A 14,698-nucleotide genomic window follows, 5' to 3' on the forward strand; every position below is an offset into this window, starting at 1 on the left:
GCCTGGCAAGCGGGAGGTCGTGAGTTCAATCCCCAGTACAAACAGAAAAAGAAAATAAATGAATGAAGAAAAGGAAGGAAGGAGGAAAAGAAGCAAGCAAGATGGATATGGCAAAGCAAAGCGTAAAGTGAGGGGCTTCTTCAGGGAGACGGTCACATAGGCCTCCGAGGAAGCAGCTGTTCAGGTAAATCCTGGACAATGCAAAAGGTGCCAGCCACACCCGGGGCTTAGGGAACAGGAGGCCAAGCAGTGGGACAGAGCTGGAGAGCGCAGGGTCACAGGGTATGGCAGCACCGGCCTACAATCCCAGGGTACTGGGAGGAGGATGACAAGTTGGAGCCCAGCTGAGGGACACAGTAACCTCGTCTCAGATTACAACATTTGAAACAGCTTGTAGCTCAGTGTGAAGACCCCAAGTTCAGTCCCCAGTAACACACAGACACAGACACACACACACACACCCTAGGGTAGGGATGAGACTCACCTGGTAGAGGACCAGCGGGAAGGCCTGATTTGCTGGCATCAGTAAGCAAAGAGATAGGTCTGAGGGATAAGCAAGGCCCAGATGGTGGAGGGCACTATGGGGCAGGGTAAGGCGTTCTACTGTAATCTACAGTGCAGATTGGAACTGCGTGTGGTGTCGTGGGGTGACTTATATTTTACAAGATTCATCCTTGGCTGCCAAAGAAATGGAAATGAGAGGGAAGAAGCATGGGAACAGGAAGCTGTTCAGAGACTGATGCGCTGGTCCAGGAGAGAGGGCAGGGTTAGACCAAGATGTTGATGGAAGGATGGAGGAAGTAGATGAGTTCAAGATACACTGTTTATGGAGACAGTTTGTCAGAGCTTGCTGATGGGGATGAACAGGGTGAGAGAGACAAAAACAAAGAATAACTTCTAAGCCAGGTGCTGTGGTGCATGGCTGTAGTTCCAAAAGTTAAAGGCTGAGGCAGGAGGATCTGAGTCTGGATTACCTAGTGAGACTCTGTCTCAAAAATAAAACAAAAAAACCCACTAATGTCTGGGGCTAGGAAGCAGCTTAGGGACAGATTGCTGGCCTAGCTTGCACAAGGCCTTGGGATCAATTCCCCAACACTGCGATAATAAACAAACAAACTTCTAGACACTGGATTTGAATAGTAACTCAGTAAGTATTGAGTCATTTTCCAAAATGATATAAGTTGGAAAGGAGCGTCAAGGTGTGGTGAAGGGTACCTGTAATCCCAGTACTCAGGAGGCTGAGGCAGGAGGATCAATGTGAGTTTGAGGCCAGCATGAACTGCATAGTGAGACACTGTCTCAAAAAAAAAAAAAAAAAAAAAAACCTATGGGGGCCAGCTGGGGTCATGAAATGAAGCCCTGTGTCCAAAAACAAACAAACAGGAACCTACGTGGGAGTTGGGCATGGTGGCACACTGGGGAGCCTGAAACTGGAGGATTACAAGTTGTAGACCAGCCTGGGCTACATAAGGAGTTCAAGTCCAGCCTGGACTGTAGAGCTAGACTTTGTCTCAATGCCCTCCTCCATTAAAGCCATACGGGGAGGTCTGTTATGAAAGAATAAAGCTTCTCTATGAAGATAGGTACCTGATGGCATTTTATTCAGCCAAGGGCCTAGAAAGAGAAGGATGACAGACCTGATAAAATGAGCCAGCCTCTGGGCCGGGCGTGGTGGTGCACCTCTGTGATGCCAACACCTGGGAAACTGAGGGAAGAGGACTGCTATGTGTCTGAGGCCAGCCTGGGCTCAAAAAAACAAAGCAAAACAAAAAACGAAGAATAAAGAGCTACCCTGTTCAAGCTTCTGTCATTCATCGTCCCCTTTCCACACTCCTTCTCGGGGTGCTTCCTGCTCGGCATCTCGGCAGAAGCAGGCTGCTTTCTGCCCTTTTACCTCTTGTCTCTGCACCCCGAGGACAGGGGCCACGGCTGTCTGATTTCTTTTTTTTTTTTTTTTTTTGTCTTTTTCATTTTTATTGGTACCAGGGATCGAACTCACGACTGCCTGCTTGCAAGGCAGGCGCTTATGCTGCTCAGCTAAATCCCCAGCCCCTTGTATGATTTCTTTTTGAAAGAAAAGTATTGAAAGTTTTGAAAGTATCTCTTTCAGGCTTCTGCTTTCTTTTTGGTACCAGGACTCAGACTTAGGACCTTGCACTTAACAGACAGGAGTTTATATTGCTGAACTATGTCCCTGGCCCTGTCTGATTTCTTTTTGATCCTCCTGCACAAGCCCGGTGCCCAGTGTGGTGAGGGCACTGACCAGAGTTGTGAATAGATGTCACTCTGGTGTGGCTAGGATGCCGCACTCATCTTGCCAGCTGAGGGACCAGGTTAGGACGCCACACAGTCCTGCTGGTAAGAAGTTGCTCTGTGCACCCCCAATCCCAAGGAGGGCCCTGCTCTGGGACAGATATGGGATTTCAGGGCCACCTGTGCTGGGGGGAGAAAGCAGTGGTCTCTGCTGAGTTGCTGAAATGGGACACTGGGGATGTTCCCAGCCTTGCGGGGGCGCTGTTGGAAGGCAGTCTTTTTGAAGTGCCTGCCACCCCTCCCCCTCCACCATCCTGTGACTCTTTAAGGACAGAGAACTGATTGGATTCATTTCTGTCTTCCCAGAAGAAACCAGAACTCTCCCCAGCACATAGTAGTCCTCAGTAAAAAACCTGCTCAAATGAATCGAAGCCCAGTAGCTCAAGGTGACTGGGTGGCTGCCAGCTGCAAAAACTGGCAAATCTTGCCAGTGGCTGAATCTCAGGCAATGCTGTTGGAGCCAGAGACCAGAAGGGCACTGAGCTCAGGTGCCCTGTAGGCACAGCAGGTGGGGCCCTCAGGCTTCCTAGGCTGTCCAGCAGCACTTTGACGAGCCTCCAGTTGAGCCTCTCACCCAGGGTCCTGCTCACAAGATTCCAGGCTCCTTTGGAGACCGAGTCCAGCTCTCTGCCCTCTTCCACCCCCACCCCTGCATCCATGTTGCTTTCTCCAGGCTGACACCATGGCACACTTTCAGGTTGAAAGCAACTCTCCAATCTCATGCCTCTTGCCTCTTAGCCTCTAGGAACTTTATTTCCAAATTTATTTATTATTTTTTGAGACAGGGTCTTGCTATGCTGGCCTTGAACTCACTATGAAGCCCAGGCAACTCACAGCAATCCTCCTGCCTCAGCCTCACTAGTATGGGAATTATAGGCATTTGCCATCACACCCAGCTAAAAATTTATTTTTAGTTGATAAAGTTACATATAGTTAGCACTTGTAGCATGTTTGCTTTTGTGTGTGTGTGTGTGTGTGTGTGTGTGTGTGTGATCCTGAGGACTGAACCCAGCCCGGCGAGTGCTTTACCAAATGAGCTACACCCCCAAGCCCAACAAGAATTTTTTGCTGGTGACAGGACTTTTTTTTTTTTCTTTTAGACAGGTCTTTCCTTGTAGCTCAGGTTGGCCTTGAACTCACCATGTAGTCCAGGCTGGGCTCGAACCCATCACAGTCCTCCTACTTAAACCTTCCAATCATGCACCATTATGCTCAGCTGACAGATTTTTTTTTGTTAGACAAGATCTCACTATGTAGTTCAGGCTGGCCTCAGATTTACAATTTTCCTTCCTCAGCCTTCTGAGTACCTGAAGTTACAGCCATGTCCTTGGCTCATATAACATTTTTATTTATTTATATTTAATTAAAAATTCTTTTTATTTTTTTCAGTCCGTTTTCTTTCAAAGAGAAAAAAAGAAAAAAGAAAACAAAATTTCAAAACACATCAATCAGGGGGCAGCAATGGTACATACATTGCACATTGTGATCCTCAAATCATTCACCCAGAGCACAAGACATGTGCATTCAGTTGTCCAAACAATACCAGCATGAATCTTTCTCTAAATTCAGAGAAAGTAATGTAACTATCTTAATCATTTTTATATACATATACATATGTTGTTTCTTTTAGCTTCTCACACTAGTGAGATAATATATTTACACGTGTGTCTTACTTATTTTACTTATGAGTATGGTCTCAAATTACATCTACTTACCTATAAAAGTCTCCAGTTTACCCCTCTTATTTAACATTTTTATTAACTATAGTCACCATGTTATATAGTAAATTGCTTAAACCTTTTCCTAAGTGAAATTTTATATTCTTTGACCAACATCTTATCAACTTCCCTTCCTTCTTCTCCCTGATAATTATCATTCTTTCTACTTTTTAAAAAATTTTGGGGGCTGGGGATTTAGCTCAGCGGCATAAGCACCTGCCTTGCAAGCAGGCAGTTGTGAGTTCGATCCCCGGTACCGATAAAAAAGAAAAAGACAAAAAAAAAAAAAAAATTTGGGGGCTGGGGATTTAGCTCAGCAGCATAAGCGCCTGCCTTGCAAGCAGGCAGTAATGAGTTCAATCCCCGATACTGATAAAAAGGAAAAAGACAAAAAAAATTTTTTTATTTAAAGACAAAAAAAGCAAAACAAAAAAAGGGTAGCAACAATACAGAGTTTCAAAAAAATAAACAGTAAGAAATCACTTGTTGGGGCTGGGGATTTAGCTCAGTAGCATAAGCGCCTGCCTTGTAAGCAGGCAGTCATGAGTTCGATCCCTGGTACCAATAAAAAAGAAAACGACAAAAAAAAAAAAAAAAAGAAATCACTTGTTGATAAATTACATACTGTCATCTTAGAAGTTGCTGTTCAAGTTACAAAATTAAAGCATACATACAAAGTGGACATTCCAACAGTGAGACTACAAACAGTTCTGTTCAACAATCCAACAAAATTTGGTAATATGGTCATCTATCTTACAAAAAATATGGAATGCTTCAAGAATTTGCGTGTCATCTTTGCGCAGGGGCCATGGTAATCTTCTCTGTATTGTTCAAATTTTAGTATATGTGCTGCCGACGAAAGTGCTCTTTCTACTTTTTTGAGTTCAAGTCTTAGAGTCCACATGTGATATTATCTGTCTTTCTGTGCTCTGTTTATTTTACTTAACCTAATGTCCTCTGGTTTTAGCCTACTTGTTGCAAATGGCAAGATTTCCTGAGTAACATGCCATGATTCCATAGGAACTTTAGAATCAGGCTGCAGAATTTGCTGGGCCGCTGCAGGCTTCTGTGAATATATCCTACATAGGAACCTGTATGACTGGTCCAGATACAATTTAAGTTGTAACTGTAGACTTCTGATCTTTCCCCAGATATCTGAGAGGAAGCTGGGCATGGTGATACATGTCTGTAATCTCAGCACTCAGGAGGCTGAAGCAGGAGGATTTCTACTTCAAAGCCACCCTGAACAATTTAGCAAAATCCCGCCTCAAAACAACATCCCCTCCCCCCGAAAACGCAAACAAAGATAAACAGGACAAAAAATAGAAAACAGAAAAAAAAGTCTTTGTAGTACCTCAGAGGCCTTTGGCCAGTCAAAGGACCTGGGTTCTTTGCTGTGGCTTCAGATGGAACACAGCAATGGTTAGAACATGAGATTTGGCAAGAGATAGGGCTGGACTGAAACAACACTTTCAATACTAGCATGCTTTCTGGGCTTCAGTAAGTCATTTCATCTCTCAAAGTCTTGTTTCTTTATGTGTGAATTTAAGATATTAAAGTACTTACTGACAGGGGTCTTGGCAAGGATGTAATGGCATATTAGAAACTGCCCAATGAGGGGCTGGAGATTTAGCTCAGTGGCATAAGGCCTGCCTTGTAAGCCTGTTGTCGTGAGTTTGATCCCTGGTACCGGTAAAAATACAAAAAAAAAAAAAAAAAAAAAAAAAAAAAAAGAAAGAAAATGCCCAATGCACTGTTAGCAGGTAGTGATTCTTTTACTTAATGTGAGAGGCTGAAGGTAAACACAGAAACTAACAGGTGGAAAACATCCCTTCCCATTTCCACTGCTCTACCATGGTGCAGCACCTTATTGCTGCGTGTGTGTGTGTGTGTGTGTGTGTGTGTGTGTGTGAGTGGGGAGGAACATACAACCCTTTACAAGCTTTGCAAAGGTTCTTGCCATCAAGATGCTCCCTGATCCTGGAGGTCCTGCTGCTGTGGTCTCCCCGAATCACCATCATACTCACCTGATTCCTGCCTGTGAGCTACTTTAACTCTACTTTGACACCTTTCTTGGCTACTCATGATCATAAAATTTTGGCCAAATTTCTCTGTGAAGTTCAAGGGCACCTGTAAATTGCATCAAGATATATTTTTCTCCAACCATTATAGTGAGAAAAGAATCAGGGAAGTAGAATTGAAAACAGGAGTCCATGCTGGGCATGGTGGTGCATGCCCGTAATCCCAGCAGTCAGGAGCCTGAAGCAGCAGGATTGTCTTGAGTTTGATGCCAGCCTGGGCTACACCGTGAGTTCAGGGTCAGGCTGAAATACCTAGTGAGACCCTGTCTCAATAAATTAAAAAAAAAAAAAGAAAAAGAAAAAGAAGAAAAAAGAAAAATAAGGGAGGGGAAAAAAAAGAGAGAAAGAATGACAGAAAAGGGTCAGTCCTGGGATCCTCCACTTTCTCCCTACTTGATTTTGAGTAAATCATCCGACCTCAGTTTTGCATTTCTAGATGAAAGATCCTGAAGCTGTCTCATGGGATACACTGATTTCTGGCCATCTGTCCTGCTGGACTGTTATCCCAGTGGAGACAGTGGGCAGGGATCAGATGCATCTGGCTCTTCCTTGTATCTTTAGTTCCAGCATGGAACCTGGCATGATGCAGATGATCAGTACAAGTTTGTTGAATGAACAAATTCGAGATTTGGCCTCAAGCAGGTAAAACACCTTAGGTAGCTACCATGAGACCTTTCCATATGATAGCTGTTTCTGTGCAGCTTCTGGAATGATAGAGACAAATTCCCTTCCTGTCTGGACATGTTCACGGGGGACAGTCTTGCTGTGTAGTCCAGACTGGCATCGAACTCACTACTGTGTGTGGCCTGGGCAATCCCTGCTTCAGCTTCCCAAGTACCTCTAAGGGAATTACTGGCAATGCACGGCCACAGACGCCCGTGTTCACTATTCTGTACACGAGAGGAAGGAAAGTACTCCAGGATTTTATTTTCCATATCATTAGCTCATATATTCAGACGGAGTTTTAAAAATGCTCTATCCTTGAATGAAGCTTCTTCCAAGACTCCACCTAAGGCTAATCTACGGTAGGGCTCCCAGTCTGGGGCCTGGTTCCCCTCTACCCTTCTCTGCGGGGAAGATGGAGCCTCCTTTGGGTTCTTCCTGCATTCAGCTTCTGCAGAGGGTTCTCCACCCGGGAGTCAGGACAGAGTGTGCAAAAGGAGAGCAGGCGAAGGTTACTCCAGCAACAGCCAGCCCCTGACAGAGAGGCAGCAGGCAGCCTGGAGGGCGGCTCTGGGCCTGGCTGCAGAGCGATCCCAGGGGCGGGTGTGTGTGTGAGCGCGTGTGCCTCCTGGGTCAGCCAGCGGCTGCCCGCCGGGGTTAGCGGAGAGGTCACGGGAGCCGAGGGCGGGGAAGGTGGGGGTGTGAATTGGCCCGGGGGACCCTGGGTGCCTCTGGGGAGTGGTGGCGAGGAAAGCGGCGGTGAGGAGGCGCCTGGGGCAGCAGGAAGACGCGGGGTCAGTGCGGAGCAGCGTGGGCCTGCGGACCCTCGGGGAGCGCGGAGGCGCCGGGCGGGGTGCAGGGTGGCGAGCGCGCCTCGGGGGGCGGGGGGCGGTGTCGGCGCTGGGGGCGGGGGAGCGGGTTGGGCGGCTGCGCCGGCTCCGCTTCAGCCGCCGCCGCTAGGGCGCGGGGGGCGGGGGGCTCGGCGCCGCGAGCTCGGCCATTGTGGGAGCCGCTCCCCTCCGCCGCGCCTCGCTCCCGCCGGGCGCGCCCCGCCGCCGCCGCCGCCGTCTCCGGCGACCTTCTGCAGCTCCGGCTCCAGGGTAAGGCGCGGGCGCCGTGCGGGATCGGGGCTCCCGGCTGGCGCGCGGGGTGCGCGGCGAGGGATGGCGCGGGGCGGCCGCGCCCCACTTTGGGTGCGGGCGGCCGTGGGCAGCGCGGTGACGGACACGGCTGTCGCCGTCCGGCTTCGCACCTGCGGCCCCGCGCCCGAGAACGCAGCGCGCCGAGCAGGCTTCCCTGGCGGGCTTCCTGGGAAAACGGGGCGCCGAGCTCTGCCGGGGCCCGGCCCAGAAGCCGCAGGAGCGTGCAGAATCGGGCGCGGAAGGTCCCCTGCGGCCCAGGGACCCTGTGCTGGCCCCGGCGCCCAGTGGGTCTTCGGGCATGCGTCCCTGCTCTTTGTCAGCCACGCGCGGCGAGCACGCGGACCCACCCGCGCCACCGTCTCGCGGGCGCGCCCCTCGCCCCGCCGTGGGGAAAGGGATCGGGCGAGGTGGGGAGGCCACGGCGAGCGAGCGCCAGGTCGGGTGCTCAGCGCAGGTTCCGCCTGAGGCCTTGGGGTGGGTTGGGGGCGTTGGCGCGCGTTCGGGAGAACAGAGATTGATGGAATGACCGAAAGGTGGGACTGGAGCCTTGAGGTCAAACAGGTGTGAGTGTGTGTGTGTGTGTGTGTGTGTGTGTGTGGGTGTGTGTGTGTGTGTGTGTGTGTGTGTTCGAGCCAGGCAGTGGCGAGGACGGTTGCTCCCGGTGGAGGCCCTGGCTCAGCGGGTCTTTGTAGTAAAATGGGCGTTTGGCAGGGGAATGGGCGGCTCTGGAATGAAGCAGGTGGTCCGAGAGGAGGAGCATTTTCCTGCCTGAGACTGAGGGTAGGGTGGAAGCACAGCCTGACTTTCCAGATGTTGGGGCTGGTACTTTAGAACCCGGTCTGGGTGTAGGAGCTGGGAGGTGGGCACCAGAAGGAAAAGGAGTCGGGCAGGATGCTAGGATAAAGGGCAAAGCTGTGCCAGAACCTGAGCTCTTTCCTCTCCACCTCTAGCTGAATCCCTTCTCGGTGCTTCATGGAAGAGGGGCCGTGGCTGCTGGTTCAAGGTGGAAGGCTGTCCTGGCAGGGCTGTTTTTTCTGCCTTTGGCTGCTTAAAGGCTTCCCGCACCTTTTGGTGTTTCTTTTGTTATCTCTGTGAGTTCTGTGCTTATGATGGGGATCAGCCAGTGATCCAGGAGGCTGTCTCTGCCCCCCTGCCTCCAGGCAGAGATTCCCAGAATCCAGGAGCTGTGCCAGAGATCCGTGGAGTCCAGCCATTTAGGTCACCTCCCTGTCCCCACGCAGCCGTGTGTGCAGGTATTTCTCATAATACCCCTGGTCCACATCTGCGTTCCCTGGCACCAGTGAGAGGTGGTTACCCAGGCTGGGTTTGGGGCCCTAGGAACGTTGGCAGCTGCAGGCGTGTGCCATCTCAGCTCCAATGGAGCCCTTGGGGTGGTGGGCCTTGTAGCAGATGGCTCTGGGAAGTGAGCATGGCCTGGCTGAGGGAAGGTTGCCCAGTCTGGCTGGTAGAGCCCAGCTGGCCTCAGAATGATTGTTTCCACTCAACTCCCTCCACTGGTTAAACTGACCAGAAAAACTGACTGTCTGTACCATCCTCCCACCCCCATGCTGAGCAGTTTATTCCCATACCAACCCTAGGAATGAGCCTTGAATGTTTTACCTAATGCCTGCTGTGTGGGATGCCTTGTATGGCAGCAGCCTGTTTCACGATGTTCTTAAAATATCCTCTAAGGTAGAATGTTACCCCATTTTGCAGATGATGAAACTGAGTCTTTGAGAAGTGGAGTGACTTGTCCTTGATCACACCAATTGTAAGTGGCCAAGCCAGAATTTATACTTAGGTGTTTTAAGTTGAGTGCTTTGTGTAATGTGTCTGGAGAAATGCAAGAATTTTTTTCTATTCTAGCTTATGCTTTGTTTCATGTCTGCCATTGAGTTTTAGCTTTTTGACAGTGCCTCCCATCCATTGTCCTATTTTGTCCCTGTAGAATTCCTGGAAGCTAAGTAAATGGGGAATGTAGCATTTGCTGCTGTTTATTGAGTTCTTACTGGGCGCCAGGCAGTGTTAAGCACTTTATATGCAGGAGGTCATTTAATCTTCATGAATAGCCCTGTCAAGTTAGGTGCTAGCATTATCCCCCTTTTACAGATGAGGATGCTGAGGCTGAAGAGATTAAATGGCTTCTCCAGGGTCACACAGCTGGTGAGTGGTGGAGTAGATGTGAACTCACTTTTTCTATTTTAATCTGTGAGATCTGTAAACTTAATTCTGTATGTTCCACATTACAGTAACAGTGGTCACTAGTAGTGGAAGCTAACATTCATACAGTATTTTAAGACTTAAAGGTTTTTTTTAATATGTTACCTGATATGATTTCCCCCAAATCCCTTGAATTGTAATCGAGACTGGTCTTGAACTTACTATGATCCTCCTGCCTCAGCCTCCCAAGTATGGAGCCATGCCCAGCATATGTAGCTTTTGACATGTGTCATCAATATCTCATTTTGCAGGTGAAGAAACTGAGGTTTGGGTAGGTAGAGGTCAAGTTGGTGGTGAAACCAGGACTGGGAGCTCTGCTTCCCAAGCCCCGGTGTTCCTGTGTGACCCCTTCTGTCTGTTCACATTCATCCTTTCCTCCTCCAGGTCACTTCTCTCTGGATTCTCAGGCCCTCCTGCTGCAGCTCCCACCTGGACCATGTCTTCCTCTGATGAAGAAACGCTCAGCGAACGATCCTGCCGGAGCGAGCGGTCATGTCGGAGCGAGCGGTCTTACCGGAGTGAGCGGTCAGGGAGCCTATCTCCCTGTCCTCCTGGGGACACTTTGCCCTGGAACTTGCCCCTGCATGAGCAGAAAAAGAGGAAGAGCCAGGATTCGGTGCTGGACCCTGCAGAGCGTGCTGTAGTCAGAGTTGCTGGTAAGAGGGGTCCTCCCTGCACCTGGATGCTGTGGCCATGAGAGACAAACAGGCCAGTGTGCAGCCAGTGCCTGGGTGGGAAGTAGAGGGGTCCTCACATCAAGCCAGCTGGAATCTAATTGATTAATGCTGGCAAAATGATGAAAGCATCAATAAGCCTCAGAAGGGGAAAATCTACTTCCCCTAATGCTAACGTAAGACCTGCTGTCATCCTGCATCCTCTTCCTTGCCCGCCTCAGTTCTGTATAGTTGCCTTCGTGGTCTATGTGCCATTCTGACTCTTCAGCTTCTCTTCTATCAGAAAGATTTTCCATATTACATCAAAGTTTACAGTTACTTTCAAAGGCTGGGTACTATTTCATCATTGTCCAAACCCCACTTTCCCCCCACTTTTTTTTTTTTTGTCTTTTTCATTTTTATCGGTACCAGGGATCGAACTCACGACTGGCAGGCGCTTATGCCGCTGAGCTAAATCCTCAGCCCCCAGAATAATAATTTTTGATGTCTGTTGTGTTATTTTTTTTTGCAATGAAATCTTTTGAGAGTGCAGCATCACTCACATAGCCTTTCAGAAGTGTTGGGCACCTTCTCCCTTGACTCCGTGTCAGGGCTGGGGCTGCCTCACCTGTGCTGGGAAGTGCCCAGTTCTCCTATGTCAAGCAGCCGTGTGGTGCACTGGTAATGTGGGCTTTGCAACAGAGAGGCAGGATGCTGGGTAGTGGCCCCGTTACATACCAGCTGTGTGACTCCCTTATCTCCCTAAGAATGCCCCTGTGCCTGTGCGGGGATGCTGTCTGGAAAGTCACTGCTCCTGCTGAAGGTGTTTGCGGGGGTGTGCTCAGCATTCCTGCAGGCGCTGGTGTCACAGTGAGGGGAGACAGCTGGATCAGTGCCTGCAGCACAGTTAGTGACATCACCCGCATCAGTCCTGTCCTACTGCCTCCTTTGTGTCTCTCAAATTTATGTCCCTCCATCTCTTTCACCTTGACCTTCCAGCTAACCACCTCCAAGTCTTCCCGGCTTCTGCCACATGACTAACAGAGTAGTCGTTTCTCAGATGCAAATCCGGCCATATTACTCAGCGCTTTTTAAACCATCTTTTTAAAACCTCCTTGTTGCCTGTGTAATAAAGGCTCATCAAAACCAGGCCCTATTTTATTTATCTCTTCTATCTCACCTGCTGCTTTGCCCCCAAGCAGCCTGCCATACTGTGCTATAACTTGTTCTCCAGAGGTATGCAGCGTGCAGGGTCCAACCTCCATGCTTTCATGTTCTCTGCAAGATGCTGGTTACCCCTCCTTCTCTTTTAACTGCCGCCTCCTCTGTCCCTAATGCCCCCAGTGGTATCCAGAGCTCCCTCCTCCACTCTCATATTCCTACTTTTCATTCCTCCATGTTCCCTTGGACAGTATAGCAGTTAACTCACAGGAAACCTGTCCCGCCCTCAGGACTGTGAACCATTCAGACCTGGCTTGTTTATATGTTTTCCCCTGGGTGACTCCCCCAGGTCTTTCCTGATGCTAGAGATTAACCAGTGTTGAATGACTGAGTGAATGTAAGGGGTATTGAAAGGATAATGTGACAGATTATGATCAGGACAGGCAGCAGGCTGTAATGGGAAGTCAGAGAGGGATTTCAGCAAGCACCAGCAAGCTCTAAGGGAGGAAAACAGCGGTGGGCTTGGCAGGCAAGCTGCAGTTTGGATCTGCTTCGATTATGCAATAGGGAGCGCTTGGAGCAGTTCTCAAGCCCCATGGGCCTGAGCACCAGCCTGTACTAGAGCTTCAGTGCCTTCCCTAAAATGTAGGAAGGGCTTTACTTGTCCCTAGCCTTGAGGGGCCATGACTCAGGAGCCCGTGACTCAAACTTCTCATCCTCCCGAAGGCAGAGCTGATGTCTTGTTCTTTCTTAGATGCCTGGCTCCATCCTGACCACACTTCCAGGTCACTTTGCGATGCCTTTCTCTTCCACCTTCTCTGCAGAGGCCCCGCTATTTAAGAACCTGAGCCTAGGCCAGAAGTGGAGTGGAGGTGAAGGGGCTCTAATCCCCAGGCAGAGCCCCTCAGGGTCCCTCGATAAAGTGAATGACAGGGAGGGTGCTGCTCGGCCATCTTTGCCTCTTGACCCTGGGCAGTCTGTCTTGAGTAGGGCTGGGCTGGTGAGGGTGAAAATGAGGAGATTGCCACCGTTAAAAATAACTTGTGTGCTGTAGCTAGTCGTGTTTCTTCCACTGGAGAGAAGAGAGGCAGCAGCGACGAGGCGTAACTGCTACTTTAGGGTCTGTGATTTTTAGAATGTTGTGGGGGCCCCGGTAGAGAGGTAGGCAGCCTTGTTGTGTGGGGATCCTGCACGGAGTGCGGGGGCATGCCCGGGGGACCCGGGATGCTCTCAGGTTCTCTGCAGCAGATCTTCCCTTCCAGGGAGGAAAGGAAGTCAGGCTCCCACTGGAGGCTGGTTGTGGTCCGTTCAGTTTCTCCTCCTCCTGGGTCTGGGCTCGGAAGCCAGAGGTGTCCAAGACAGTCTAACCAAATGCAGTGACTCTCCTTTCCTGCCCCTTGTGTGTCCTAAGCTGGTCCCAAAGACTTGCCTTTGCTTGAGAGGCCTGATGGAAACACCCTGCTGTTCCTTCTGTCACAGGAGAGAAGTGAGTCAGGGCCAAGAAACCTGCTGGTCTCTGTGAGCAAAGCCAAGAAGATTCTAGGAGTGCCACACATTCTGCAGCCCGATTCTTCTTCTGCCTCTCTGTCTTTATCCCTTCTGTCCATTCTTTTCCTCTCTTTTCCTCGCCAGCCCTATTCCCAACTCCCTAAGCCAGCCACAGTGAAATGTAACAAGAGTCCTGCACGAGAGCGCCCCATTTCTCTTCATGAGCTCCGCGGATCACGTAGAGACTTTGTAATAACACTTGTGCTAGGCAGGACAGTGGCTTAGCATCTGAGGCCCAGAGGCCTTAGGGACTTGCCCTGAGTCACAGAGACCTAGGGCTTTAACTCCAAACACATATCTATTTTTGTTCCTTGGACAAGGCCAGTCTGACTCTTCTGCCAGTCACCCCCTAATAGCTAACCCAGTAATCTGAATCACCTGAAAAACCTTCTGGTCACTTCAGAGAAAGGCCTCAAGGGGAAGGCAGCAAAAAGATAGAGGAACCTTGCCTTTTCTCCTCTGGCTGTGTGTCCTTAGTGAGAGCAGACTGTCCTTACTCTCTGATGGAGGGCAGCAAGGAAGGCAGGGCTTGGGAGATTATGCTGGCAAGGAGTGTGACCCCAAAATGTCGAAGAGGGGTGGTGGAAAAAAGGCTGCAGTTCTTGGGTGCTGTGGAGAGTGGAGGAAAAACAGGTGTGGGACAGGTTTCACATAGTTTTATACTGCACAACTCTAGGGGGCGCCATTTACAGGTGTTGCATTGTGGCTTTGTGTTTTACTCCAACTAGATTCCTGCAGATGAAAGCCAATGTTTTATTTGGAGTAGGGCAGGATCATGTGTAGAAGGGATTCGTGATCCATCAACATCACATATTCAAGGCCTTTCCTGTATTTGTCATGATATATCCTGTGGTCCTGTCTTCCTGGAGCTTAGTCTAGTTGAGAGTACAGACGGAAAACGTTAACTCCATCCCTGTGTGTGTTGTGAAGGCAGGGAGCACAGGGACTCGGGCTAAGGATGATCACCTAGTCAGCCACGGGAAGCATCCATGGGATTCATTTTAGGAGCCCGCGGCTGCCGCCGCACTGATTCCCGACATCTGTTCCACTGCAGCCTCCCCCAGGAAGCCTTCTGTGATCTCTTCATTAGATCTCTTTCTAGCCCTTGTTGGCTTTAAAGCTTATTGTCTCCAAGTTCATTTCTCTTACCAGAGCTGGAGATTTCTATATTCCAACCCTCATGGGGCCCTTCTGCCCTG

The 14,698-nt window shown here is 49.7% G+C and overlaps 1 protein-coding gene and 1 non-coding gene across 15 annotated transcripts in view; one reads left to right on the forward strand and one right to left on the reverse strand.

Moving 5' to 3' along the window:
* Positions 1–4,789: 4,789 nt before the first annotated feature.
* Positions 4,790–4,896, reverse strand: LOC111754151 (U6 spliceosomal RNA). The gene has a single exon (XR_002788861.1). It is a non-coding gene; the product is annotated as a U6 spliceosomal RNA (small nuclear RNA).
* Positions 4,897–7,782: 2,886 nt separating this feature from the next.
* Macf1 (microtubule actin crosslinking factor 1) overlaps positions 7,783–14,698 on the forward strand; it is a 342,822-nt gene continuing 335,906 nt past the window's right edge. For 3 of the 14 annotated variants that reach the window (XM_063236150.1, XM_063236152.1, XM_063236141.1), the window contains exons 1-4: positions 8,911–9,170; positions 9,634–9,688; positions 10,027–10,080; positions 10,522–10,793. In XM_063236150.1, coding sequence (XP_063092220.1) covers positions 10,055–10,080; positions 10,522–10,793 — 298 coding nt within the window. In that variant the 5' untranslated portion in view covers positions 8,911–9,170; positions 9,634–9,688; positions 10,027–10,054. Of the gene's footprint in view, positions 7,876–8,908; positions 9,171–9,633; positions 9,689–10,026; positions 10,081–10,521; positions 10,794–14,698 lie in introns of those variants that run through there. The other 11 variants (XM_063236132.1, XM_063236140.1, XM_063236143.1 and 8 more) reach the window with 8 other exon arrangements.

The sequence above is a fragment of the Cavia porcellus genome, unplaced genomic scaffold, assembly GCF_034190915.1.
Source record: "Cavia porcellus strain 051 isolate PalLab524CR breed Dunkin Hartley unplaced genomic scaffold, mCavPor4.1 scaffold_25, whole genome shotgun sequence".
In the NCBI taxonomy this organism is placed as follows: domain Eukaryota; kingdom Metazoa; phylum Chordata; class Mammalia; order Rodentia; family Caviidae; genus Cavia; species Cavia porcellus.